Source organism: Oncorhynchus clarkii, chromosome 24 (genome assembly GCF_045791955.1).
Source record: "Oncorhynchus clarkii lewisi isolate Uvic-CL-2024 chromosome 24, UVic_Ocla_1.0, whole genome shotgun sequence".
NCBI lineage: Eukaryota > Metazoa > Chordata > Actinopteri > Salmoniformes > Salmonidae > Oncorhynchus > Oncorhynchus clarkii.
Window position 1 is genome coordinate 19,047,790 of NC_092170.1, and position 27,187 is coordinate 19,074,976.

Here is a 27,187-nt window from a genome sequence, read left to right on the forward strand (position 1 = left end):
AAGTTCAACATTCACCTTTTGCTACTATTTCTGTTAACTCTACGCTTACAATTTGATGCATACGTTGGACAGATCCTTATGGTCCACAGAACACAGAATGCACTGCAACTGCCTCTGCAACTCAATTCTGAAAGGCAGAGAGGAAGAGGCGAAGCAAGAGCGATAACAGGAACCAAAATTCGGCAGGCGGCATTTTTTTAAGCTCACCAAGGGAGGAGTTTTTGTAATCAAATCAAAGTTTATTGGTCATGTACACATATTTGCAGATATTATCGTAGATGCAGCGAACCCGAGCCACAGCCTATTCACTGAACTATCACTGGTGTACCACACACCCCTGCATGGGCTCTGGGGGGCCCCCAACCCCCCTGCATCGCAGGGGCTGCGGGGTTGTAGCTGTAGTGTGATGAACAGGCCGTGGCTCGGGTGGCTGAGGTCCTTGATGATCTTCTTGGCATTCCTTTGACACCGGGTGCTGTAGATATCCTGGAGGGGAGGCAGTGTGCCCCCGGTGATTCGTTAGGCTGACCGCATCACCCTCTGGAGAGCCCTGCGATTGCGGACGGTGCAATTGCACAAAGTCATCATAAGTGTCAGGGGATTCAATGTTGTTTTCCTTGTTGGTCAATGAGAATGTTGAATTTGGTTAATAAACATGTAATGGTTTATTTGCTTGGTGTGACTTATTCAATCGATTATACGTTTCCTAATGCTTAGGTTGTTACGAGTGTACTGATATAATTAGGATGCGTGACATCCTGACAACTTTGAGAAAAAACACTTTATATCAGAGTTGTGTCTGTCGTTCACATGCATATCAGCCATCTCATTGGCTAGAATGGACCCACCTGATTTGGCCTACTCTCGAATGCCTTCCATTTTTAAAGAAATGTATTTCCATTGTTAGAGCGTACACATGAGTATCTGGTCAATATAACAGACAATCTGTGTGCAAGATAAACACAACATGCCATTGGAAATAATTGTACTTCAGGTGTACCAAAACACAATGACGTTGTCGGTCTGATCGAGGCGTCACCCTCTGAGTTTTGACAGCAACACATGACAACGTAGGACCCTCCAAGCGAGTTGGTAAGGGAGAGGGGCTGGTTTGGGATCATAGAGATAGATATAGGACTCATCTTTATATCTGTGCTATTATAGCATCTGTGACAGCATGGGCAGAGCCACAACCCATAGGAATCCCCACCCAGTTGACTACTTTGATTACATTAAAATGGTGGAAGTATGGTGGAAGCCAATGGCGCTTCCCGTGCCAAAACTGCCTTTTGGCCACTAAAGGCTTCTATCATTATCTATGTTTGGGATTCACCAAAGTTATTTGTACGCACAGTATCTTCACATATCCACCACAAGACAGCGTTGTAAGTCTATTTAAATATTAATAATTAAAGCTGTTTGATACATTTGTTAACTTTTAACAACATTATAGCATTAGAACTATTGCATCATTTTTGTTTTTTGTTTTATCATTACAAAAAAGCAAACTTTCAAATATCTTAGCCATATTTTAGAGTAATCTTCTGTGCTAATTGAGCGGAATACACCATATTATTGCAATAAAGATTATATTTTCATTTTAACCAATCTTGTTAACTTTTGCTCCAATTGTGTATTTCATTTAACTAAGGAGACTACATGTGAATTTTGATTCTGCAATCTAAAATGTGTCTTGACATTGATTTAAACTGGATTATGACTTTTCATTCAGGTTTCATTAACAATATCAGGGTCTAGCGCTAATGATAATGAGTAGAGCTCTATAAGGCCTCCATGTTAGTATGTACTCTGTGGCATGGTCTACACATTGGCACACTCCCTGGAACCTGATATGGGTGGCCAGGTCAGCAGACAGATTCACAGCCCAGGCTCCTCTGCCTCTTTAACTGTGTGGACTGTTACTACAAATGGACGCGTTGGCTGTTCCAACAGACAGGGGGAAAGGCTGGTACCTTTCCCTAATGGCACCAAACACCAAAGGACCAACTTTTGCCTGGTTGGACCCATCAAGACTCTACTGTAATTCCCAGGTACTAGTGATATACCTTTAATTTCCTGGTCCATTTGTCCAAAGAAGGTGAGAGTGAGTGTTGAGTGGCTTTTAGCAGTTGTATTTCTCATTTCTGGGTCAACAAATTCTTGGGATGTATTCCCCAGGAGAGTACTTTTGCCTTTCAAGAGGGATTAAAAGATGATGTGGTAACTGAACAATACAGTGGGTATCCTAAGTATTCACCCTCCTTGGATTTCTTTACATTTCATTGTGTTACAAAGTGGGATTTAAGATGGATTTGTCCATTTTTTGTCAACGATCTAGCCAAAACATTCTGTCATATCAAAGTGGAAGAAATATTTGAACATTTTATAAAGATTAATGAAAAATATAACACTAATACTGTATACCTTGATTAGATAAGTATTAACCCCCCCTGAGTCAATACATGTTAGTGTCAGGATTTGGCCAGGGTTGTTCCGGTTTTTGGTCACTAGATGCCCCCATTGTGCTTTTTGACCTTTTGTTTTCCCTTGATCCCCATTATTATTTGCACCTGTGCCTCGTTTCCCCTGATTGTATTTAAACCCTTAGTTTTCCTCAGTTCTTTGCTCTGTGTTTGTATGTTAGCACCCAGCCCTAGTATTCTGTGAACTCTTGTTGATCCCGGTGGACTCTCTTGTGGAATTCTGTTTTTGTTCTTTATTTATTTTTGAGTATCTTTTGAGGCTTTTTATGCTATTCCTACCACCTTGTGGATTTACCTTTTTGTCTTGGAGGATTACCTTTGTTCTTGTGGAATTCCTTTTGAGGTTGTGAAGTTACATGTTTTCCTGAAGGACTTTTTACTTCATTAAATACACCGTCTCAAGTACTGCTGTGTCTGCCTCATCTTCTGGGTTCTGCCGACTATTCGTGGCTCAGTAGGTTAAGTGACTGTTTCTCACTCCGGAGACCCGGGTTCGTAACCGGGTCCTGACAGAAACACAGAGCCAAAGATGAACCCAGAGGCAGCCAGTTCCCAGGACCTTGTTGCCATGCTGTCCCACCACCAGGAGACTGTCCAACGCCACGAAGCCGCCCTGGTTCAGCAAGAGGCCTTAATGGCTAGACATTCTCATCTTCTGTCGGAGATGCTGACTTCCATAAAGCAGATATCTGATCGACTTACCCCGGCAACAGTTCCTGTCCCAGTACCTCAGATTCACGTACCCATGGCAGTTAACCCCCTGGCTGAACCTCGTCTTCCACCTCCCCAACGGTTCTCAGGTGATCCAAGTGCTTGTAAAGGGTTTCTCACCCAATGTTCTCTCTCCTTCGAGCTGCAACCCTCGTCGTTCCCCACCGACCGGTCTAAGATCGCATATATCATCACCCTGCTGTCGGAAAAAGCCCTGGCCTGGGCTACTGCTGTGTGGGATGCCCATAATTCCTGCTGTGCCAGCTACTCTGCCTTTGCTGAGGAATTCAAACGAGTGTTTCAAGGCCCAAGCAGTGGTCCTGACTCAGCCAAACAGCTCCTGACTCTCCACCAAGGTCGGCGCAGCGTGACGGACTATGCCATCCAGTTCCGCACGGTAGCAGCAGCGAGTGGCTGGAACAACAATGGGCTCACGGTGTGCTTTCTGAAAGGCCTTTCCGACACTATCCAAGATGAACTGGCCACTCGGGAACCACCGGACAATCTCGAGTCCCTGATCAAGTTGGCCTCACGCATTGACCAGCGTCTGAGAGAGAGAGAACTCAACCGTAGACCTCTAGCTCCTATCAGTCCCAGCTCCGAGTCCCCACCTTTATCCTCGCTGTTTCCACCGGAACCCATGCAGATTGGACGTATCTCCCAGGCTGAGAGAGACCGCCGGATGAGGGAGCGACGCTGTCTATATTGCGGCAAACCGGGCCATTTCTGTTCCACGTGTCCCGGGCTCCAGGGAAACGCTCTGTCCCGTACAGACCGGGGGGAACTGTAACGGGAAACATAACCTCCTCCCATCCGTCCAACTCCCGTCTGCTCATTCCAGTCACCCTTTCCTGGGACAACCACAAGCTTCACCTTCAAGCCTTGGTAGACTCTGGAGCCGCAGGTAGCTTCATGGATGGTGTCTGGGCGAAGGAGAATGGCGTTCCCTCTGAACCTCTAAGTGACCCCATGAGGGTTACTACATTGGATGGAAGCCCTTTGGGATCTGGACTTGTCACTCATGTCACTACCTCCTTGCGACTTTCAGTTTCACAACACCAGGAATTGACAAACTTTCATTTGATCTCCTGTTCTGAGTTCCCTCTCGTCCTTGGATACCCCTGGCTTCACAGCCATAACCCTCACATCGACTGGTCTGTGGGCACTATCAAGCAGTGGGGTCCTACGTGCCAAGCTACTTGTATTTTCTCGAATTCCCCGAGTTCTACTCCCGAGTCTTTAGAATCCATCGACCTGACCCGAGTTCCCGAGTGTTACCATGACCTCAAACTGGTATTTAGCAAACAGAGGGCCACCATGCTACCACCCCATAGACCTTATGATTGCCCCATCGAACTGTTTCCGGGCACTTGCCCCCCCAGGGGTCGGATCTTTTCCCTATCTCCACCCGAACGAGCTGCTATAGATACCTACATCAAGGACGCTCTGGAAGCAGGCCTCATGCGTCCATCCACCTCCCCGGCGGGAGCAGGGTTTTTCTTTGTGGCCAAGAAAGACGGTGGATTACGTCCTTGAATCGACTACTGGGGACTCAATGCCATAACCGTCCGTAACCGTTACCCGCTACCCCTTATGGCCACAGCCTTCGAGCTGCTCCAGGAAGCAGTTGTTTTCACTAAGCTTGACCTGCGGAACGCATACCATCTTGTGCGGATCAGACCTGGTGACGAGTGGAAGACCGCTTTCAACACGCCTACTGGTCACTATGAATACTTGGTGATGCCCTTCGGCCTGACCAACGCCCCAGCGGTGTTCCAAGCGCTCATAAACGATGTGCTCAGGGATATGCTTAACATATTTGTGTTCGTTTACTTGGATGACATCCTCATCTTTTCGAGCTCTCTTCAAGAACACACAAAGCATGTCAGACAAGTACTCAAACGCCTCCTAGACAGCCATCTGTACGTTAAGCCGGAAAAATGTGAATTCCATTCATCCCGAGTACAATTCCTGGGATTTGTAGTGGAACCCGGTCGAGTCCAAATGGACCCCAGGAAGGTAGGGGCGGTAGCGGATTGGCCCACCCCCAAATCCGTTAAGGAAGTTCAGCGTTTCCTGGGCTTCACAAACTTTTACCGCAAGTTCATCAAGAACTTCAGCTTGGTGGCAGCCCCTCTCTCAGCTTTAACCAAGGGTGGCAATGCAAGGTTTTTGTGGGGAAGAGAAGCTGAGACGGCCTTCCAAGGACTCAAGCAGCGCGTCCTCTCTGCTCCCATCCTGATACTACCGACTACGGATGAACCGTTTGTGGTGGAGGTAGACGCCTCAGAGGTTGGTGTTGGAGCTGTCCTGTCTCAGAGGGGTGAAGACAAGAAGCTTCATCCGTGCGCTTTCTTCTCACACCGGCTTACCCCGGCTGAGAGGAACTACGATGTGGGGGATCGTGAACTCCTAGCGGTTAAGATGGCATTGAAGGAATGGAGACACTGGCTCGAGGGGGCTTCTCACCCGTTTCAAGTGCTTACGGACCACAAAAATCTGGAGTATATCCAGCAGGCGAAGCGGTTGAACTCTAGACAAGCTAGATGGTCTCTTTTCTTCAATCGATTCCAGTTTATCCTCACCTATCGGCCCGGGTCGAAGAATCTCAAACCGGATGCCCTGTCCCGAGTCTACGCTCCTGCCATTCGAGATGACACGGACATGCCTGTCCTTCCTGCTGCTAAGATCGTGGCTCCGATCTCGTGGCAAGTTGAGGATACCGTGAGACGAGCTCAAGCTATCGAACCGGACCCGAAAGGAGGCCCTGCCAATCGGTTGTTTGTCCCCAAGGCAGTGAGGACTCAGGTCCTTCTGTGGGGGCACTCCTCTCGCCTCACCTGTCACCCGGGCGTAGGTCGCACCTTGGAGTTCATCCAGCGTAAGTTCTGGTGGCCTACCATAAGAGAAGACGTTGCCACTTTCGTCAATGCCTGCCCTGTGTGCTGCCAGGGCAAATCTTCTCACCTCCGCCCTCAAGGACTCCTTCACCCTTTTTTTTTTGTTCCCCACAGACCCTGGTCCCATATCTCGTTGGACTTTATTACTGGCCTTCCTCCATCCCATGGCAATACTACTATCCTAGTCATAATCGACAGGTTTTCTAAGGCGGCCAGGTTCGTCCCTCTGACTAAGTTACCTTCTGCCAAGGAAACTGCTGAGTTGGTAATTAATCATGTGTTCCGAGTCTTCGGCATTTCTCAAGATATGGTTTCTGACAGAGGTCCCCAGTTCGCCTCAAGGTTTTGGAAGGCCTTCTGCCAACTCATCGGGGCTTCTGCCAGTCTATCTTCAGGGTACCATCCGGAGTCCAACGGTCAAACAGAGAGGATGAATCAAGAGCTGGAAACCACCCTCCGATATATGACTCGTAACAACCCGTCCACATGGTCGTCCTTCATTGTTTGGGCCGAATACGCGCACAACACCTTGCGCTCCTCCTCCACTGGTATGTCCCCGCACGAGTGTCAGTTTGGCTATGCCCCTCCATTGTTCCCGGACCAGGAGGCAGAAGTCAGAGTGCCTTCAGCCTTGAAGTTCGTCAGACGCTGTCGGCTTATGTGGAGGAAGACCCGTCTTAATCTTATGCGTTCCTCACTGAGGTACCAACAACAAGCCAACAGACGTCGCCGTCCCGGACCTACCCTGCGCCCCGGCCAGAGAGTCTGGCTCTCCACAAGAGAGAGAGTCCCTTTAAGGTTGCCAGGAGAGTTAACCCAGTTTCTTATCGCCTACACTTACCCAGATCCCTTAAGATTAATCCCACGTTTCACATTTCCTTATTAAAACCTGTTGTTTTTTCTCCCCTTGTCCCGGCAGACAGACCTCCCCCTCCGCCTCGTGTCATTGGAGGCCAGCCGGCTTATACCGTCCATCGGATACTGGATTCCCGCCGGGTGCAGCGGTCCTGGCAGTATCTGGTGGACTGGGAAGGCTACGGTCCCGAGGAGCGCTCCTGGGTTCCTGCCAAAGACATACTGGACCCTGACCTCATTCGTCGGTTCAGGGCCCTCCACCCCGAGAGAGCTGGTAGGAACGTCAGGAGCCGTTCCTAGGGGGGGGATTCTGTCAGGATTTGGCCAGGGTTGTTCCGGTTTTTGGTCACTAGATGCCCCCATTGTGCTTTTTGACCTTTTGTTTTCCCTTGATCCCCATTATTATTTGCACATGTGCCTCGTTTCCCCTGATTGTATTTAAACCCTTAGTTTTCCTCAGTTCTTTGCTCTGTGTTTGTATGTTAGCACCCAGCCCTAGTATTCTGTGAACTCTTGTTGATCCCGGTGGACTCTCTTGTGGAATTCTGTTTTTGTTCTTGTTTATTTATTTTTGAGTATCTTTTGAGGCTTTTTATGCTATTCCTACCACCTTGTGGATTTACCTTTTTGTCTTGGAGGATTACCTTTGTTCTTGTGGAATTCCTTTTGAGGTTGTGAAGTTACATGTTTTCCTGAAGGACTTTTTACTTCATTAAATACACCGTCTCAAGTACTGCTGTGTCTGCCTCATCTTCTGGGTTCTGCCGACTATTCGTGGCTCAGTAGGTTAAGTGACTGTTTCTCACTCCGGAGACCCGGGTTCGTAACCGGGTCCTGACAGTTAGAAACCCCGTTGGTAGTGATTACAGATGCAAGTCTTCTTTGCACACCTGCATTGTGCAACTCATTATTATTTTTAAAATTCTAGCTCTGTCAAGGTGTTGCGGATCATGGCTAGACAGCAATTGTCAAATCCTGCCATAGATTTTCAATTAGATTTAAATCACAACTGTAACTTGGACACTCAGAAACACTGTCTTCTTGGTAAGCAACTCCATTGTTGATTTGGCCTTGTGTAATAATATTGTCCTGCTGGAAGGTAAATTCCTCTCCCAGAGTCTGGTATAAAGCAGAGTGAAGCAGGTTTTCCTCTAGGATTTTGCCTGTGCTTAGCTCCATCCTGTTTCTTTTTACCCTGAACAACTAGCCAGTCCTTGCTGATTTCAAGCATACCCATACCATGATGCAGCCCCTGCCATGCTTTAACATAAGGAGGCAGTTACTCAGTCATGTGTTGCGTTTGCCACAAACATAAGGCTTTGCATTTAGGCCAAAAAGTGTATTCCTTTTCTGTGTTTTTTTAAGTATTACTTTAGTGCCTTGTTGTATATGCACAGGATTGTTGAATATTTTTATTCTGTAGAATTGTATTCTTATTTTTAACTCTGTAATTTAGGTCATTATTGTGGAGTCACTACAATGTTGTTGTTGATCTATCCTCAGTTTTCTTCCATCACAGCCATTGAACTCTATAACTGTTTTAAAATGACCACTGACCTCATAGTGACATCCCTGAGCATTTTTCTTTCCTGTCCTGCAGCTTAGTTCAGAATGACGACTGTCTTTTTGATGTCTGGGTGGTTTAATACATAAATCAACAGCATAATTATTAACTTGACCACGCTTAAAGATATATTCAATGTATGATTTGTTATTGTTAACCCTCCACCAAGCACTGCCCTTCTCTATGAGGCTTTAGAAAAGCCCCCCTGGTCTTTGTAGTTGAATCTGTGCTTGAAATGCAATACTTCACTGAGGAACCTTACACATTAAATGTATGGGGGGCATAGGAAGGGGTAGCCATTCATAAATCATGTCAACCCATATTATTTCACATCCCGAGTAGCGCAGCGGTCTAAGGCACCGTGCTTGAGGCATCACTACAGACCCGGGTTTGATCCCAGGCTGTGTCATAGCCGACCATGACCGGGAGACCCATGAGGCGGCGCATAATTGGCCCAGCATCATCCGGGTTAGGCGGGGGTTTGGCCGGCTGAGATTTTCCTTGTCCCATCCCACTCTAGCGACTCCTTGTGGCGGGCCAGGAGCCTGCAAGCTGATTTCGGTCACCAGTTAGAAGGTGTTTCCTCTGAGACATTGGTCCGGCTGGCGTCTGGGTTAAGCAAGCATTGTGTCAAGAGGCAGTGTGGCTTGGTACTGTAGGGTCATGTTTCAGAGGACACATGGCCCTCGACCTTCGCCTCTCTGGAGTCCATAGTGGTGTTGCAGCGATGGGACAAAATGGTAACAACCAATTGGATATCATAAAATTGAGGAGCAAAAGGGGTAAACGTTTAAAAAAAAAATGTTTTGTTATATATATGTATATATTATTTCACACAGAGTGAGTCCCTGTAACTTATTATGTGATTTGTCAAGCCAAATGTTACTCCTGAACTAATTTAGACTTGCCTAAACAAAGGGGTGAATACTTATGCAACAACCATACACTCATCAGCCAGTTTATTAGGGACACCCATATAGTATCAAATCAAATCTAATTTTATTTGTCACATACACATGGTTAGCAGATGTTAATGCGAGTGTAGCGAAATGCTTGTGCTTCTAGTTCCGACAATGCAGTACTAACCAATGAGTAATCTAACCTAACAATTCCACAACTACTACCTTATACACACAAGTGTAAAGGGATAAAGAATATGTACATAAAGATATATGAATGAGTGATGGTACAGAACGGCATAGGCAAGATGCAGTAGATGGTATCGAGTACAGTATTTTCATATGAGATGAGTAATGTAGGGTATGTAAACAAAGTGGCATAGTTTAAAGTGGCTAGTGATACATGTATTACATAAAGATGCAGTAGTACAATATATGCATATACATATGAGATGAGTAATGTAGGGTATGTAAACATTATATTATGTGGCATTGTTTAAAGTGGCTAGTGATACATTTTTTACATCAATTTCCATCCATTTCCATTATTAAAGTGGCTGGAGTTGAGTCAGTATGTTGGCAGCAGCCACTCAATGTTAGTGGTGTCTGTTTAACAGTCTGATGGCCTTGAGATAGAAGCTGTTTTTCAGTCTCTAGGTCCCTGCTTTGATGCACCTGTACTGACCTCGCCTTCTGCATGATAGCGTGGTGAACAGGCATTGGCTCGGGTGGTTGTTGTCCTTGATGATCTTTATGGCCTTCCTGTGACATCGGGTGGTGTAGGTGTCCTGGAGGGCAGGTAGTTTGCCCTCAGTGATGCGTTGTGCAGACCTCACTACCCTCTGGAGAGCCTTACGGTTGTGGGCGGAGCAGTTGCCATACCAGGCGGTGATACAGCCCGACAGGACGCTCTCGATTGTGCATCTGTAGAAGTTTGTGAGTGCTTTTGGTGACAAGCCACGCGGTCGTGGGTGAACAGGGAGTACAGGAGAGGGCTCAGAAAGCACCCTTGTGGGGCCCCAGTGTTGAGGATCAGCGGGGTGGAGATGTTGTTACCTACCCTCACCACCTGGGGGCGGCCCATCAGGAAGTCCAGTACCCAGTTGTACAGGGCGGGGTCGAGACCCAGGGCCTCGAGCTTGATGACAAGTTTGGAGCTTCTTGTTTTAGTCTCTGTCTGTAGGCTGGAAGCAACCAAATGGAGTCGTGGTCAGCTTTTCCAAAAGGAGGGCGGGGGAGGACCTTATATGCGTTGCGGAAGTTAGAATAACAATGATTCAGGGTTTTACCAGCCCTGGTTGCGCAATCGATATGCTGATAGAATTTAGGGAGTCTTGTTTTCAGATTAGCCTTGTTAAAATCCCCAGCTACAATGAATGCAGCCTTAGGATATGTGGTTTCCAGTTTACATAGAGTCAAATAAAGTTTGTTCAGGGCCATCGATGTGTCTGCTTGGGGGGGAATATATACGGCTGTGATTATAATCGAAGAGAATTCCCTTGGTAGATAATGCGGTCGACATTTGATTGTGAGGAATTCTAAGTCAGGTGAACAGAAGGACTTGAGTTCCTGTATGTTTTTTATGATCACACCACGTCTCGTTAATCATAAGGCATACCCCTCCGCCCCTCTTCTTACCAGATAGATGCTTGTTTCTGTCAGCGCGATGCGTAAAGAAACCAGCTGGCTGCACCGACTCCGATAGAGTCTCTCGAGTGAGCTATGTTTCTGTGAAGCAAAGAACGTTACAGTCTCTGATGTCTCTCTGGAAGGCAACCCTTGCTCGGATTTCATCAACCTTGTTGTCAAGAGACTGGACGTTGGCGAGTAGTATGCTAGGGAGTGGTGCGCGAAGTGCCCGTCTCCAGAGCCTGAACAGAAGGCCGCTTCGTTTGCCCCTTTTACGACGTCGTTGTTTTGGGTCGCCGGCTGGGATCCGATCCATTGTCCTGGGTGGAAGGCAGAACACAGGATCCGCTTCGGGAAAGTCATATTTCTGGTCGTAATGATGGTGAGTTGACGTTGCTCTTATATTCAGTAGTTCCTCCCGGCTGTATGTAAGGAACCTAAGATTACCTGGGGTAACAATGTAAGAAATAACACGTAAAAAAAAAAATACTGCATAGTTTCCTAGGAACGCGAAGCGAGGCGGCCATCTCTGTCGGCGCCGGAAGTATCATATAGTATCATACAGTACCGGGTCTGCCAACCCCCCCCTTGCCTCCAGAATAGCCTAAATTCTTCAGGGCGTGGATGCCACAAGGTGTCGGAAACGTTTGCTGCTCAATTGGTATCAAGGGATGTAACGTGTACCAGGGAAACATTCCCCACACCATTACACCACCGCCACCAGCTTGTACCAGGCAGGACAGGTCCATGGATTCATGCTGCTTATGCTAAGTGCTGACTCTGTCGTCAGCATGGTGCAACAGGAACCGTGATTCGTCAGACCAGGTAATGTTTTTCCACTCCTCAAATTGTCCAGTGTTGGTGATCGTGTACCCACTGGAGCCACTTCTTCTTGTTTTTAGCTGATAGGAGTGGTCGTCTGCTGCATTAGCCCATCCGGGACAAGGATCGACAAGTTGTGCTTTTTGAGATGCCATTCAGCACGCCACTGTTGTACTGCGCCGTTACTTGTCTGTTTGCGGCCAACCTTTTAACTTGCCATTCTCCTTCGACCTCTCTCATCAACTATCTGTTTTCACCCACAGGACTGCCTTTGACTGGAGTTTTTTTGTTTGTCGCACATTCTTGGTAAACTCTAGACACTGTCGTACGTGAAAAGCCAAGGAGGGAGGAGGACATTTCTGGCAATCATACCACCCTCGAAGTCGTTTAGGTCACTCGTTTTGACCATTCTAATGTTCAATCGAAAAGTAACTGAATGCCTCAATGCCTGTCTGCCTACTTTATATAACAAGCCATGGCCACGTGGCTGACTGTCGGTAGGAGCGATCCATTTTTGTGATTTTCGTGAACGGGATGGTGTACCTAATAAACTGACCGGTGAGTGTATTTTAATTATTTTATTTTATTATTAATTAGTAAAAATGTGTAGAATTCTCTTTTCAATTTGACATTATGGAGTATGTTGTGTAGATCAATGAGAAAAATTACAATTAAATCTATTTCAATCCCACTTTGTAAAGGAAACACAATACGAAGAAATCCAAGGGGGGTGAACAACCTATAGCTATAACAAATTTCCCCTGCAGTATGTAAAATGTGTATTTTGTCCAGTGCATATACGTAAAGATACTGTAAGGAAACCCATAGCAGTCCGGGTGGTCAATCTGGTTCATTCTGGTTTATTTTGTCTCTAATCCAGGCCCTGTCAGATTGTGTGAAGGACCTTCTCTATCCATTCCAGAAGGAGGCCATTGACCTGGTAGTGGGTATAGATGCAATGGGATTCATCCTCAGTAAACAACCAGTCAATAATGTTTTAGGAAAACACACAATCTCAACCAATCTGCTCATGTGTTGTTGCTGAAGTGTGGCTCCATGCTATTTACTTGATACAAATGTTATTTCATATCCAGCAAGCTCCGTTGAAAGGGCAGGAAACCTAACCCCCTTGGCAATGATACTTACTTTAGGGGTAGTACACATAGGTCCTGCTTGGAGAATTGCGTCACCAAGGACACACTTTAAGAGTACGATATCACACCATGCAATTCAAAATAAAAGCCTTGCTAAATCACAGTATGTGTGAAATGGATCTGTATGGATTGATCTATATGGAATGCTGCTGTCACTTCAATCACTTCAATTTCTTCTGAGAGAAAATTGATTGCTGAAATGAACTCACAATCTCATCAATACAATAACAGTGTATCTGTGCTGTTTCTAAGATGTCATATTTATCTTGGTGGTTTTCAGGATCGGCTGTGGCCACCACCCTTGGAAAGGGCTTTCTGGCTATCTGCAAAGCAGGACACCTGCGCATACAAACCCAGAGCCAAGAGTACAGTGACTACTCAGACAGAGAGAAGATGGTGGAGGTTCGCCTGGATGTGTTAAGGCCAGGTGAGTCACCATCACAGTCTGACAGGATAGCTTTCCTTGGTGAATAAGTCACAATTTTGAGTCTATGGCCAATGAACGGACACCACTCGTCTAAGGTTTCAAGAGTCCTGCCTTGTTTGTAGAATCTTGAGGTGAAGGATAAAGAGACATACTCATTAACATGAATGTAGCAATGGACAACATACAGTGTGATAGACAAGCTCAATGAACCCACAAGCAAAGAGGCAGTATGGCCTGTTTTGGCTCCGACTTTGTATTTATTTCAATGAATGCAACCATGGCCTCATTGCCTCCAGACATAACCGCTCTTATTTCCTGTGACATAATGCCCTCTAGTGTTGGTGCAGGAACCAAGGGCCCTACTCTGTATAGCAAATATTTAAGGAAACATTTGCCCTTCAAGGTGATTCTCTGAATGTGTTTTGTACTGTATCTCAGTAGGACTGCCAGTGTGCATACTGTGAGTTAGGAGTTTGAATAGAAATGCGATGTAGATCCCAAATGGCACCCTATTCCCTTATTTTGACCAGTGCCCATAGAGCTAGTAATGCACTATGTAGGGAATAGGGTGCCATTTGGGACACAACCACTAGTTGGTCTGTCTCTGTGCTTCAGGGCTCCAGGTGCTGATAGTGGACCAGTGGATAGAGACCGGAGGAACCATGAAGGCTGCTATCAAACTGGTGGAGCGGCAGGGAGCAACTGTTGTAGGTCAGTGTGTAATCACAGTGCCAGACAATGTGTCTCATTGTAGGTAGGCTAGACTTGATTTAACTTGTATCACTGAGAAGTGCAAAAAATATATACTTTAATCACAACGGTATACTTTAAAGTTTTCTTCTACCTTAATTATTATCAAGTAAAAGTAATGTATATTTGCAGGTGTTGCTGCTGTGGCCATTGAGAACAGCGAGGGAGTGACCAGTCCCATGATCGCCACGGTAAGCACGGGGAGTTGGCTCAGGTCTCCAACCCGACTCTGCCACACTTCCCGTGTGCCCCCCAATTTTTTGGGGGGGCGGCTGCCTCTCGGGCTTCCTTGCCAGCCGTGTTCCCTCGTATCGCTGGTTCCCTTTTCCTGCTGCCTCCGCTCTCCTGGCTGTTCCCATGGGAGGCGGTCCCTTCCAGCCTGGATCTCCTCCCATGTGTATGATCCCTTGCCGTCTAGAATGTCCTCCCATGTCCAGTCCTCTTTTCCACGCTGCTTGGTCCTTTGGTAATGGGTAGTTCTGTAACGGCCATTGGTGGAAGAAGGTGAGGACCAAGGTGCAGCGTGGCACCTGTTCATCTTTTATTAGTTGAACTGAACACTGAATAGCAAAACAACAAAGAGAACAACCGAAACAGTTCTGTCTGGTGCAGACACACAAAAACAGAAAGCAACTACCCACAAAAACCCAGTGGGAAAAAGCTACCTAACTATGGTTCTCAATTAGAGACAACGGTAGACAGCTGCCTCTGATTGAGAACCACACCCGGCCAAACACACATAAATAGAAACACATAGAAAAAGATATAGAATTAGACATAGAATTCCCACCCCAACTCACGCCCTGACCAAACCAAAATAGAGACATAAAAAGGATCTCTAAGGTCAGGGCGTGATAGTTTGTTAGGATTTAAAAAAAAATGTAATGTAAGCATAGCCCATTACATTACCTCAGTCTTCTGAAAACCTAACCCTGGGATTAAAAAAATTACCCAAAATGTAATGCCAAATATGTACAGAATGGCCTTCCAGGAGGTGTTGACTGTTTCTAAATAGTCCAGTCTCAGTCCTGACTTAAATCTGTTTAAAGAAAAACAAGACAATGTTTGAATATTGCTGTCCATCAATGATTCCCAACCAAATTTACTGAGCTTGAGCAATTGTGACAAAAACAATGGATATACAGTATGTTACCCTAATAGTTGTGTAAGGTTGGTAGAATCTTATTAAAAATGATTTACATCTGTAATAGCTGCCAAAGGTGCTTCCATCAAGTACACTCAGCAACAACAAAAAAACGTCCCTTTTCAGGAGCATGTCTTTCGTAAAAATCCAAATAACTTCACAGATCTTCATTGTAAATGGTTTAAACACTGTTTCCCATGTTCAATGAACCGTAAACAATTAATGAACATGCACCTGTGGAACGGTCGCTAAGACTGAGGGCTTGTAGGCCTGTTGTAAGGCAGGTCCTCACCAGACATCAGCGGCAACAACGTCACCTATAGGCACGAACCCACCATCGCTGGACCAGACAGGACTGGCAAAAAGTGCTCTTCACTGATGGTCGGATTCACATTTATCGTCGAAGGAATGAGCGTTACACCGAGGCCTGTACTCTGGAGCGGGATCGATTTGGAGGTGGAGGGTTCGTCATGGTCTGGGGCAGTGTGTCACAGCATCATCGGACTGAGCTTGTTGTCAGCATGACAATGCCATCAGCCATACTGCTCATTCTGCGCGTAATTTCCTGCAAGACAGGAATGTCAGTGTTCTGCTATGGCCAGCAAAGAGCCCAGATCTCAATCCCATTGAGCACGTCTGGGATCTGTTGGATCGGAGGGTGAGGGCTAGGGCCCTTCCCCCAAGAAATGTCCAGGAACTTGCAGGTGCCTTGGAAGAAGAGTAAGGTAACATCTCACAGCAAGAACTGGCAAATCTGGTGCAGTCCATTAGGAGGAAATGCACTGCAGTACTTAATGCAGCTGGTGGCCACACCAGATACTGACTGTTACTTTGAGTTTGACCCCCCCTTTTTTCAGGGACACATTATTCAATTTCTGTTAGCCACATGTCTGTGGAAGTTGTTCAGTTTATGTCTCAGTTGTTGAATCTTATGTTCAAACAAATATTTACACATGTTAAGTTTGCTGAAAATAAATGCAGTTGACAGTGAGAGGACGTTTCCTTTTTTTGCTGAGTTTATTAACATACAGTATGCAATCAATGCAGATTTGACACCAATGCTCCTTATAGGACACATCACTGCACTCTAAACTCCTGTAAACTGGTCATCTCTGTATACCCGTCGCAAGACCACTGGTTGATGCTTATTTATAAAACCCTTAGGCCTCACTCCCCCCTATCTGTGACATCTACTGCAGCCCTCTTCCTCCACATACAACACCCATTCTGTCAGTCACATTCTGTTACAGGTGTAATGAGTATGATGGGAGACAGAGTGCTGGTTTCAAGCGCAGGGCACAGCAGGTGCTTGTTTAATAAAGGACGACAGGAGAAGGCAGGTACCATGATCCAGGGAAGGTCAAACACAGGGAATCCAAAAAGGTAACAGTACAGGCAGGGGGAAAGGCTAATAACACAGTCCGGGAGATCAGGCAAGAGGTTGATGACAGGAAATCTGATAGGCAAAAGTATAGGCAGGGAATAGGCAAAAACGTTGTTAGTGAGGACAGCCAAAAACTACGACACACGGGAGGACTAATATGTCCATAAACAGCACTCCGACTAGACTGTGGACAAAATCAAACAATATCTCACAATGATGGGGTGCAATGAACTAAACTAAATAGTGTGTGTAAATGACATACAGGTGTGTGAACAGGTGATCAGAATTCAGGTGATTGGGATCTGGAGAGTGAGCTGCGTTCAGGGGATCTATGTGTTTGAGAGTGTGAGCTGAAAAGTGAGCTGTGTTCATAGGATCTATGTGTTTGAGAGTGTGAGATAGAAGCAGACATTATAAAAGAACACACATCCCTGGGTCGCTCCTCTTTTCAGTTCACTGCAGCTAGTGACTGGAACGAGCTGCAAACACTCAAACTGGACAGTTTTATCTCAATTTCTTTATTTAAAGACTCAATCATGGACACTCTTACTGACAGTTGTAGCTGCTTTACGTGATGAATTGTTGTCTCTACCTTCTTGCCCCTTGTGCTGTTGTCTGTGCCCAATAATGTTTGTATCATGTTTTGTGCTGCTGCCATGTTGTGTTGTCATGTGTTACAAAACACACAACACCACATACAGAGAGACCTAAGACAACAACATAGCTAGGTTAAATAAAAATAACAAATTCTTATTACAGGGGCTGGGATTAAAAAAATATATGAAAAAATAGGTATACAGTATATATAGGACAAAACACACAACACCACATACAGAGAGACCTAAGACAACAACATAGCTATGCCTAGCTATGTTGTTGTCTTAGGTCTCTCTGTATGTGGTGTTGTGTGTTTTGTCCTATATATACTGTATACCTATTTTTTCATATATTTTTTTAATCCCAGCCCCTGTAATAAGAATTTGTTATTTTTATTTAACCTTTATTTAACTAGGCAAGTCAGTTAAGAACAAATTCTTATTTTCAATGACAGCCTAGGAACAGTGGGTTAACTGCCTGTTCAGGGGCAGAACGACAGATTTGTACCTTGGGGATTTGAACTTGCAACCTTCCGGTCACTAGTCCACCGCTCGAACCACTAGGCTACCCTGCCGTTCTTAACTGACTAGCCTAGTTAAATAAAGGTTAAATACAACAACAATCCTAATGTTGTATTTCTTAGTCATTTAGAAACAACAACAAAAATAACTTTGAAAATGTGGAGTAGGTTGTGTAGATTGACAGGAAAAAATATTTAATTGAATAAATGTTTTGTATTTGTATTTTAAGGAAGCAAAATGTGAAGATTGTGCAAAGGGTGTGTAGACTTTCACTAGCGACCTTATGTATTATTGTTTCATATTAAGAGGCCCTGGCTAATATGACAAACAGTTATAAAACATAATTGAATAACAGATTAGTGACTCATCCTATATAGGACTTTTAATAATAACTTTGAATTAGTCTAATTAAAGGTAAACCGCAGTTTGATTTGATACAGAGCAGTGATTTTAAAGCTTATATCTTATAGAGCTAAGTGTAGTAGTTTTTCATACACAGTATATCTTTATAGAGTCAAAACTTACATCTGCAATTAAACATATTAGAAAAAAAACGCAAATAATCTTTATTGTCTAAAAGGACAACTAGACATATGTATGCACATTTCACTCTGATTATGATATTCAACTAGAGGGATAATATAAGATCAGTCATTCAAATATCGCATATAATTGAAAATGAATAAATCTCAGTTATATTATTGTCTCTAACGTAGATGAGGTACATCTGACTAATACACATCTCTCATACTGTATGAACGCCTCTGTGCTGCTAAAAATAGGACTATCCAAACAATGAAATCATACTCCTTAGCTAGCATAATATAACCTCCCAGGGTGGAGTCAAGAGTTTCCATCTATGCTATAGTTACAAATTGTGCAAAAAACATATAGCATGCAAACAACACTAGACAAAACACTGTAAAAACTCTAATAGGCCTAATGGTGGTGTCTTAAAAAGACATCCATGATTGTCCATACTCCATAGCCATTTAAGCAGTGACGCGATAATCTGTCAACACTCAAAAACTGGAATTGTACAGTATGGAGTGCAATGACATAGAGGAAATTCTATTCCGAAACAATAGATAGGCAAAAATAAGCCAAACACCACAGGAATCTACATCCAACCAAGGAGCTGTTCTTTCTGGGCCAGCAGAAATGAAAATCAAATGCCTGTGGAAGCAAAAGTCTCTGTCCCGTCTGCTAGCTCTCACTGCAAATTCCATGTGTCTGGGAGTGGTCCGTGGTTCTCAGTTTCTCTTCTGAGTAAATGATGCTTTTTGCTTTGGTACGTTTTAACTGTAGTATTCACGTGCTTGTCTTCATTGACAACAGTTTGACTGTTTCTTCTTTGATGTTGCATACACGTTGTGTGAATTACTGTTAATTTCTGAAACAAACAAATAAACTTGCATGAAAAAAGGCTCTTATGTGTTTCTTATGTTACTCATACAAGGGCCTGTCTGTAACCTAGTCAGGGTTAACATGGTGAGAGAAGTGATGTTATTAATGTTACATACAGTGGCTTGCGAAAGTATTCACCCCCTTGGCATTTTTCCTATTTTGTTGCTTTACAACCTGGAATTACAATTTTTTTGGGGGGGGGGTTGTATCATTTGATTTACACAACATTCTTACCACTTTGAAGATACTAAATATTTTTTATTGTGATACAAACAAGAAATAAGAAAAAAAAAAAAGAAAACTTGAGGTGCATAACTATTCACCTCACCAAAGTCAATACTTTGTAGAGCCACCTTTTGCAGCAATTACAACTGCAAGTCTCTTGGGTATGTCTCTACAAGCTTGGCACCTCTACCCACTGGGATTTTTGCCCATTCTTCAAGGCAAAACTGCTCCTGCTCCTTCAAGTTGGATGGGTTTCGCTGGTGTACAGCAATCTTTAAGTCATACCACAGATTCTCAATTGGATTGAGGTCTGGGCTTTGACTAGAACATTCCAAGACATTTAAATGTTTTCCCTTAAACCACTTGAGTGTTGCTTTAGCAGTATGTTTAGGCTCATTGTCCTGCTGGAAGGTGAACCTCCGCCCCAGTCTCAAATATCTGGAAGACTGAAAGGTTTCCCTCAATAATTTCCCTGTATTTAGCGCCCTCCATCATTCCTTTAATTCTGACCAGTTTCCCAGTCCCTGCCGAAGAAAAACATCCCCCACAGCATGATGCTGCCACCACCATGCTTCACTGTGAGAATGATGTTCACGGGTGATGAGAGGTGTTGGGTTTGAGCCAGACATAGCGTTTTCCTTGACGGCCAAAAAGCTCAATTTTAGTCTCATCTGACCAGAGTACCTTTCCCCATATGATTGGGGAGTCTCCCACATGCCTTTTGGCGAACATCAAACGTGTTTGCTTTTTTTTTTTCTTTAAGCAATGGCTTTTTTCTGGCCACTCTTTAGTAAAGCCCAGCTCTGTGGAGTGTACGGCTTAAAGTGATCCTATGGACAGATGCTCCAATCTCCGCTGTGGAGCTTTGCAGCTTCTTCAGGGTTATCTTTGGTCTCTTTGTTGCCTCTCTGATTAATGCCCTCCTTGCCGTGAGTTTTGGTCCGTGAGTTTTGGTGGGCGGCTCTCTCTTGGCAGGTTTGTTGTGGTGTCATATTCTTTCCATTTTTAAATAATGGATTTAATGGTGCTCCGTGGGATGTTCAAAGTTTCTGATATGTTTTTATTACCCAACCCTGATCTGTACTTCTCTACAACTTTGTCCCTGACCTGTTTGGAGAGCTCCATGGTCTTCATAGTGCCGCTTTCTTGGTGGTGCCCCTTGCTTAGTGGTGTTGCAGACTCTTTGGCCTTTCAGAACAGGTGTATATATACTGAGATCATGTGACACTTAGATTGCACACGAGTGGACTTTATTTAACTAATTATGTGACTTCTGAAGGTAATTGGTTGCACCAGATCTTATTTAGAGGCTTCATAGCAAAGGGTGTGAATACACATGCTAGCACCACTTTTCCGTTTCTTATTTTAAGTATTTTTATTTCACTTCAACAATTTTGACTGTTTTGTGTATGTCCATTACATGAAATCCAAATAAAAATGTATTTAAATTACAGGTTGTAATGCAACAAAATAGGATAAACACCAAGGGGATGAATACTTTTGCAAGGCACTGTAACGCTTGTTTCTATATTTTAACAGTGTATAGCTGTATACTCACTGATAACGTCCCCAATGTGCCTTGATCCACTCTTCTCTAGCTCTGCCAGAACGTTGGCCTCAAATGCCAATGATGCAATACGGAAGAAAAATTCCCTCACATTTTCCCCTACAACAAAAATAGGTGAAAAACATGAAGTCACATTTGTTCCTTAGATGTTTAAACAATTAGTTTATGATAATTGATAATACCGCTTTACAAACAAGTAGGCTGCATCCTATCATATTGCTACCAATCTCAACATTGATTTGATGTATTAGCCCACCCACCAGTCAATGATGACAAGGCCCAATATTCTGCTTTGATTTCCTCAGCCAGTTCGATGGCATCCTGTTCAATCTGAGAGTACTGAGCAGGAGACTGAGGAAATAGCATAGAGAAGAGGAAAATACAAACCCAATAGAAAAAAACATCATGTAGAATAATAATATACAGTATTCCATGCATTTTATACAGAATCGTTTTCAATATCTTAGTATCCAGTATATAGTCTGAACTTTGACTTCTGGAAAAATGCATTCCTGTGGTACGGTGTTTAATAAGACATGGATACTTGATGCCGTTGGCCTTTATCCCAAAAAATCCACATTTGACCTTCCCCTAAAGCAACAACATACCACTGGAACAGAGGTGAATACTGGAACAGTGTTTAATAAGTGGCTAAGTTGTATCCTCATCGTGAAGTATGATCTTGAAATGGAGAGACTAAAACGGATCAATTGGGCCTCTGAAGAATATATATCAAAAGAGTAAACACATACACTTAGGTCTTTCTTTGTGCCCACCAGGAAAAGCTGGACATTTGTAGGATCATTCTCCTTCAAGGCATCTTCAAGCCACTGCCTGTGGATAAACACAGTGACATTCAAATATGTTAAATAGAGTTTACAGAGCACACGTGCAGCTGAAATGCACATCCATAGTCATGTCAGGTGATTCTAATGTATTTTTACCTTGCATGGCCCAAAGATGCCACATCATTTACATCGAACACAATAACGATAGCTGGAAAACAAAATTACCTTCATTAGTAAACTCAAACCTCATCACATCTGTCCCTAAGAACATGGCAACATGTTATAGGTCATAATGAATGATGTGGAAACATAAAAACTGTTCAAAAGAGAAACTCCCCTTACTCTGAGCTCCCCTGTAGTATGTGGAAGCAATACACTTGAACCTCTCCTGCCCTGCAGTGTCCCACCTGTAGAGGAGAAAGATATTGGTGAGTGAAGGGACACAGGTTAGCTCTGGGGATTAATACTGTAGAACACACCAGTAGAAAGAGACTCACAACTGTAAGCTGAAAGGCACCCCCAACACTTCAAACCGCTCCATCTCAAAGTCAACGCCAATGGTCGCCTTGTAGTTCTTGTCAAATGCATCCTTGCAAAACCTAATGATAAAAGCGTGAAATATTAGGAAAATTGGCTGACAATCTGTACTTTACAAACAACCTAGAAAAAATACAACCTACGGTATTCAAGTTTGCTGTACGCTGTGCATTCCATCTGGTTATTAATTCACCAAAACTGCCCAGTTGACTCATACTGCAATCAAGTACTACGCATCAGCAGTATCCAAGCTTTGCTTACCTATTAATCAGACATGTTTTTCCCACAGCCAGGTCACCAACCACTATGACCTTAGCAATTTTAAACCTACTGGAGGAGAAGGAGACTTTTACAGAGAGACAATCAAAGATCCCAATGAGACACAACATACCACCCTCATCCCCATAATGCCATAAGGTATATATCTAACCTGTATATCTTGAACATGAAAAGGTTTTGTGGCCTACCCACCCTACTGTGCCAGTGCGTTGCTCCTGGCAGGCAGTCTTCACTTTGGAGTTGAACTCATCTTTAGTGTGCACAGCAGCCTTCTTACTGTAAAACTAGATTAGAACATAATGAACACAGCTTTATGAGATTGGTGGCTTGGTAACACTTTACTTGACACCCAGTGTCATAGCACATTATGACATGGCCATAACTATGTCATAATGTGTCATAACAGCTGACATAACCTGTCATAACACTGTCATGACCCATATATTTACACCTGTTGTGACATATGTTGCATTATTTTATGGCTGGTTATGACACCTACATAAGAGTGTCAAAACTCACATTTATTCAAATTAGTTTTGCCATGCCAAGACATTTCCTTTTGTTTGAAAGTTTGTTTCTTAAATCCTTAGTTTCGTTGATGTTGTAATGAATTCTTCAGTCATGTTTTTTTCATAATATTTTTAATAACTTGTAGAAAATGCTCTTTATGACACTGTCAAGAAGCATTATGACCATCATAATCATATAAGCCAGAAAGGCCTATCACGTACTGTACATGCCCTTATGTCAGTTATTAGTCTAAAAGTGGGTGTCGGGTCTTGCTCCTGAAATCACCTCCTGCATTCATCCCACTCATCAGCAACAGAACATTGGGGTAGGTGCATGTCTGACATCAACGTGTGCGCAATTACAATGATCATTTAATATGGTCAATTGCAAAAAAACTTATATAACATAAACATACTGTTGACACATAGGCTATGGTGTAATAGAATGTTTGCCTTGTGTGGTAGGTTTTGTGGGTTTTGACACTCTTATGTAGGTGTCATAACCAGCCCTAAAATAACACAATATGTCACAACAGGTCTAAATATTGTCATGATAGTGTTATGACCATATTATTACAGGTTATGACAAGTTATGTAAGCTCTTATGACATGTTATTACATGGTTATGACCATGTCATAACGTATTATGTCGCTGAGGGTCAAGTAAAGTGTTACCGGTGGCTTTGCAAGCTCAGACAAGGTTAACACATTCAAATTATTGTTTTACTGCTAGCATGTAAGATGCTTACCTGAGGAAGCTGGGCAATGATGCGGTCCCTTCGAACAGGAGGCAGCACACTCATGGATGGCACCCGGACAGACATTAGGCCAAGATAACAGTGATCAGAGAGACCTACAGGGTAAAAAAACAAATAAGGGGAGAGAGAGATTTAGGTTTTATTAACATGAAAATTATGAGCAAGAGTAGCCTATGCCACGTGGTATGACAAGCCACTACATGATTAGCCTATGAGTCAGTCAGTAGCCAGTAACTCCTACATTCTGGAGATGATCCACTAATCTCTGTTTTAATCCTATTGTTCTGTGCACAAAGACACATATTTACTGGAAGCTATTTACAACAATATAGCTAGTTCATATTGAACCGAGAATAGATTGCAAAAAATAGTCTTGCTGCTTTTTTATAATTGTAATCATGCTCTCCAAGAACCAAAACACGGGGACACATTGAAACATGACCTCCCAAGATGGTTAAACAAAACCGAAGTTTTGTCTACAAAGGCTAAATAAAAAAGCTGCTAACTGCAACAGAGTCCAAGCGGGGATGTCACTGGACTTACATACCTTGTAACGGGACGGGACGGAGTTCTTTCGTCACGGAGCAGTAACCGTTTTTCAGTCAATAAAAACAATGCTTTGACTTTTAGTCTGGTTTCTAAATTTGAGGATTTCACATAAATTAACCCCAATCTTTCCAAAACACTCAACGTATTTGCTTACACCAAATAGACTCGATCTACGGAAGTGAGTGGGGGAAAACGTAGTCTGCAAATGATTTCGTTTTTTAGGCGGACCACTGATTCTGACTCACCTCCAGGTTCGAGTTGGAATTTGGGAAGTATGTTCAGCGCGGGTCGAGTCCCCCTGGCGGCAGATATCTTTGGACACAGTGTAGCACAAACAGGCAATTTTTTTGCAATATTGTTTATTATACAGAATCATGTAGGCTACAATCCAACATTAAAGTCATTGGCACCCTACTCCGATGATAGAACGCTGGGTTTTCTGACCTTTGATAATTACTGTAGACCTACGTTGCTTTGCCACTTTTTCTATATGCTATGCTCATCGACACTTCCTGTCTCGTGGATACAGGGAGGTGACGGTTGTCTTACCAGTAGTAGCCAATGGAAAATTACAATTAGGCAGGATTTTAACTCAAAATCTTGCAAAATACAGTACATTTAGTTTTGAAGCTTCATTTCTGGAGGTGGTCTATTCGTCTTGCATTTGCACCAGCATTCATAAACTATTTAGTTCAGCCTTTCTTAAAGTGGGTCGCGGACCTGTTAATGGTGGGACGCGACGAGTGAGAGTAAATGTATAATTATTTCATTAATTATTAGAATTGATTTAGCCAAGTGCATCTGCGCTCTCTGTTCGGTGCGCTCTCTGCTTAATCTTAAACAGGAGGCAGGAGGCTCAGTTTGGCAGCTGCGCGAGTGTGCTTCGCGGTTTACCGGATATTTTTTTCTGCTGTATTCTTGAAGATCACTCCGCGACACACACGATGCAGCGCTGTGGGTCAACAGCAGATGATGCGCTGTCTGCCATCGACTTTTCATTCCCACTCGCCATCACTCGCCGCTGTCATCAAATGGACTCATGCTAGCTACAAGTTCTGACTTACTGAGCTCAATTGTCATGAAACGCATATACAGCGATTCATTTCTTTCTCTTTCATACAAACGTATAACGAAGAGCGCCCACAATGTGTTTTGTGTGTGGAAGGGCTTAGTAATGAGTCTCTTCACGAACAAATTAATAAAATGACACGTCTTGACCATACATTCACAGCATGATGGTAAACTGGGAGTTATTTCAAAACGGCATAACGTAAATTCACGTAAGCCTTGGTCCGTACAATTGCCCTTATTTTAGCGCCCCAAAAACGTAATACTTCCAGATCAACTGTAATGTCAATACCATTGTAAAGCACAATTTCTCCCCTTTCCAACAGAATCAATTACATGACCTAAACGCTGCCCGTTTCTGCATAATTCAAGCAGGCAATAAGCCCGTCGGGTCTTTTTAAAAATGGCAGGTGGGGAAGCGAAACTAATGTGTGATAGTGAGAAAGAGAGATGATGTGTGGGAAAATTGCTTTTTTTCCACTGATCTGTCCAACTTATCACCATATTGCCTCTGAAATGTAAATATAACACTATAAAGAGTTTATATAATGTGTCATTACATACCTATTTGAATGTTTGTGTCAAATTTGAAACAGGTTTTTAGGGCGGTGCTAAAGTGATCTTCGAAAGTAAACAGCGGCTTTGAGAATGATGATCGCATGCAATGATGACGAAAAAAATGACTAGGTATCCCCCCTTACCCCCTTCACTGTCCATTTCTTGTTTTTAAAGGATGATATAAGTGCTACACCTGGTGGAGAGAGGCTGTAAGACAGAATTAGTTGCCTTATGCGTGCTGTACGTTACGACATGAGACATCAAGATGTAACAAAGGGTCAGTTTTTTCAACTTTTCTCCAATACTATAGAGCCATTACCATTTCGATCAACGCTTGAATGGAAACCTAGTTCACACCCCCGATTTTGACGTCAACACAGTCGCTACAGTCCCATTAGTTTTCTTTGTAGCCTCATTTGAATGTTGCGGTTGCGCACATTTGAAACTGAATGGGGTGAGTTTACATTAATGCTTCAGGAAACAGTGCTTCGACAGTGGAAAAGTAAGTTAGCTAGTAAGCTATTGCTGTCATTTTATAACAGGTGGTGAATGATAAGCAGAAATAAGGGAGTACTAACTAACTCTCATAGTAGTAGATGTGAGTTTCTCTTTCAAACAATCCGCTGGCCTTGTACACAGCTAATAATAGCCAACATTCGCCAAAGCAAGCTAGCTACTGATAGTGTAACCCTAGTAACGGTACAGATGAAGATGAAAGATGATAAGGCCAGTACATCTTACTGTATAAATTATTGTTGAAAACTACTCTAGGTTGGAACTGTTGCTGTTAAAATACAATAATAATTGTTATTCTTAACTGGAATTAACTGATTGAAGCAAAATGCTTTTGAGGCAAACACAGTTCTGGGTTGCTCATCTACAGCAGGAAGCGGTCTCCTGACTGACTGAGAAAGCAGTATATGTATATGTTCTGGGCCAGTTTGTCACCACATATAGTTGAAGTCGGAAGTTTACATACACTTAGGTTGGAGTCATTAAAACTCGTTTTAGTTAAAGCTTGATCGCAAATGGGTCTTCCAAATGGACAATGACCCCAAGCATACATCCAAAGTCATGGAAAAGTGGCTTAAGGACAACAGAG

At 43.6% G+C, this 27,187-nt stretch overlaps 1 protein-coding gene and 1 pseudogene across 1 annotated transcript; one reads left to right on the forward strand and one right to left on the reverse strand.

Annotated features, from left to right (window-relative positions):
* The first annotated feature begins 1,928 nt into the window (after positions 1 to 1,928).
* On the forward strand, positions 1,929 to 14,901 carry LOC139382766 (adenine phosphoribosyltransferase). Its single transcript, XM_071126903.1, has 5 exons — positions 1,929 to 2,051; positions 12,744 to 12,837; positions 13,298 to 13,444; positions 14,060 to 14,155; positions 14,327 to 14,901. Exons 1-5 carry the CDS (start codon positions 1,929 to 1,931, stop codon positions 14,662 to 14,664), a joined length of 798 nt encoding a protein of 265 aa, XP_070983004.1. The 3' UTR covers positions 14,665 to 14,901.
* A 3,110-nt stretch (positions 14,902 to 18,011) lies between these two features.
* LOC139382765 (ras-related protein Rab-34-like) lies at positions 18,012 to 24,835 on the reverse strand (annotated as a pseudogene).
* Between the last annotated feature and the right edge of the window lie 2,352 nt (positions 24,836 to 27,187).

Coding starts and splice junctions, on each gene's coding strand:
- LOC139382766 (XM_071126903.1), top strand. CDS start 1,929: ATGGACGCGTTGGCTGTTCCAACAGACAGGGGGAAAGGCTGGTACCTT. Junction 2,052..12,743: donor GACTCTACTGTAATTCCCAG/GTACTAGTGATA, acceptor TCTCTAATCCAG/GCCCTGTCAGATTGTGTGAA. Junction 13,445..14,059: donor CCTGGATGTGTTAAGGCCAG/GTGAGTCACCAT, acceptor TCTGTGCTTCAG/GGCTCCAGGTGCTGATAGTG.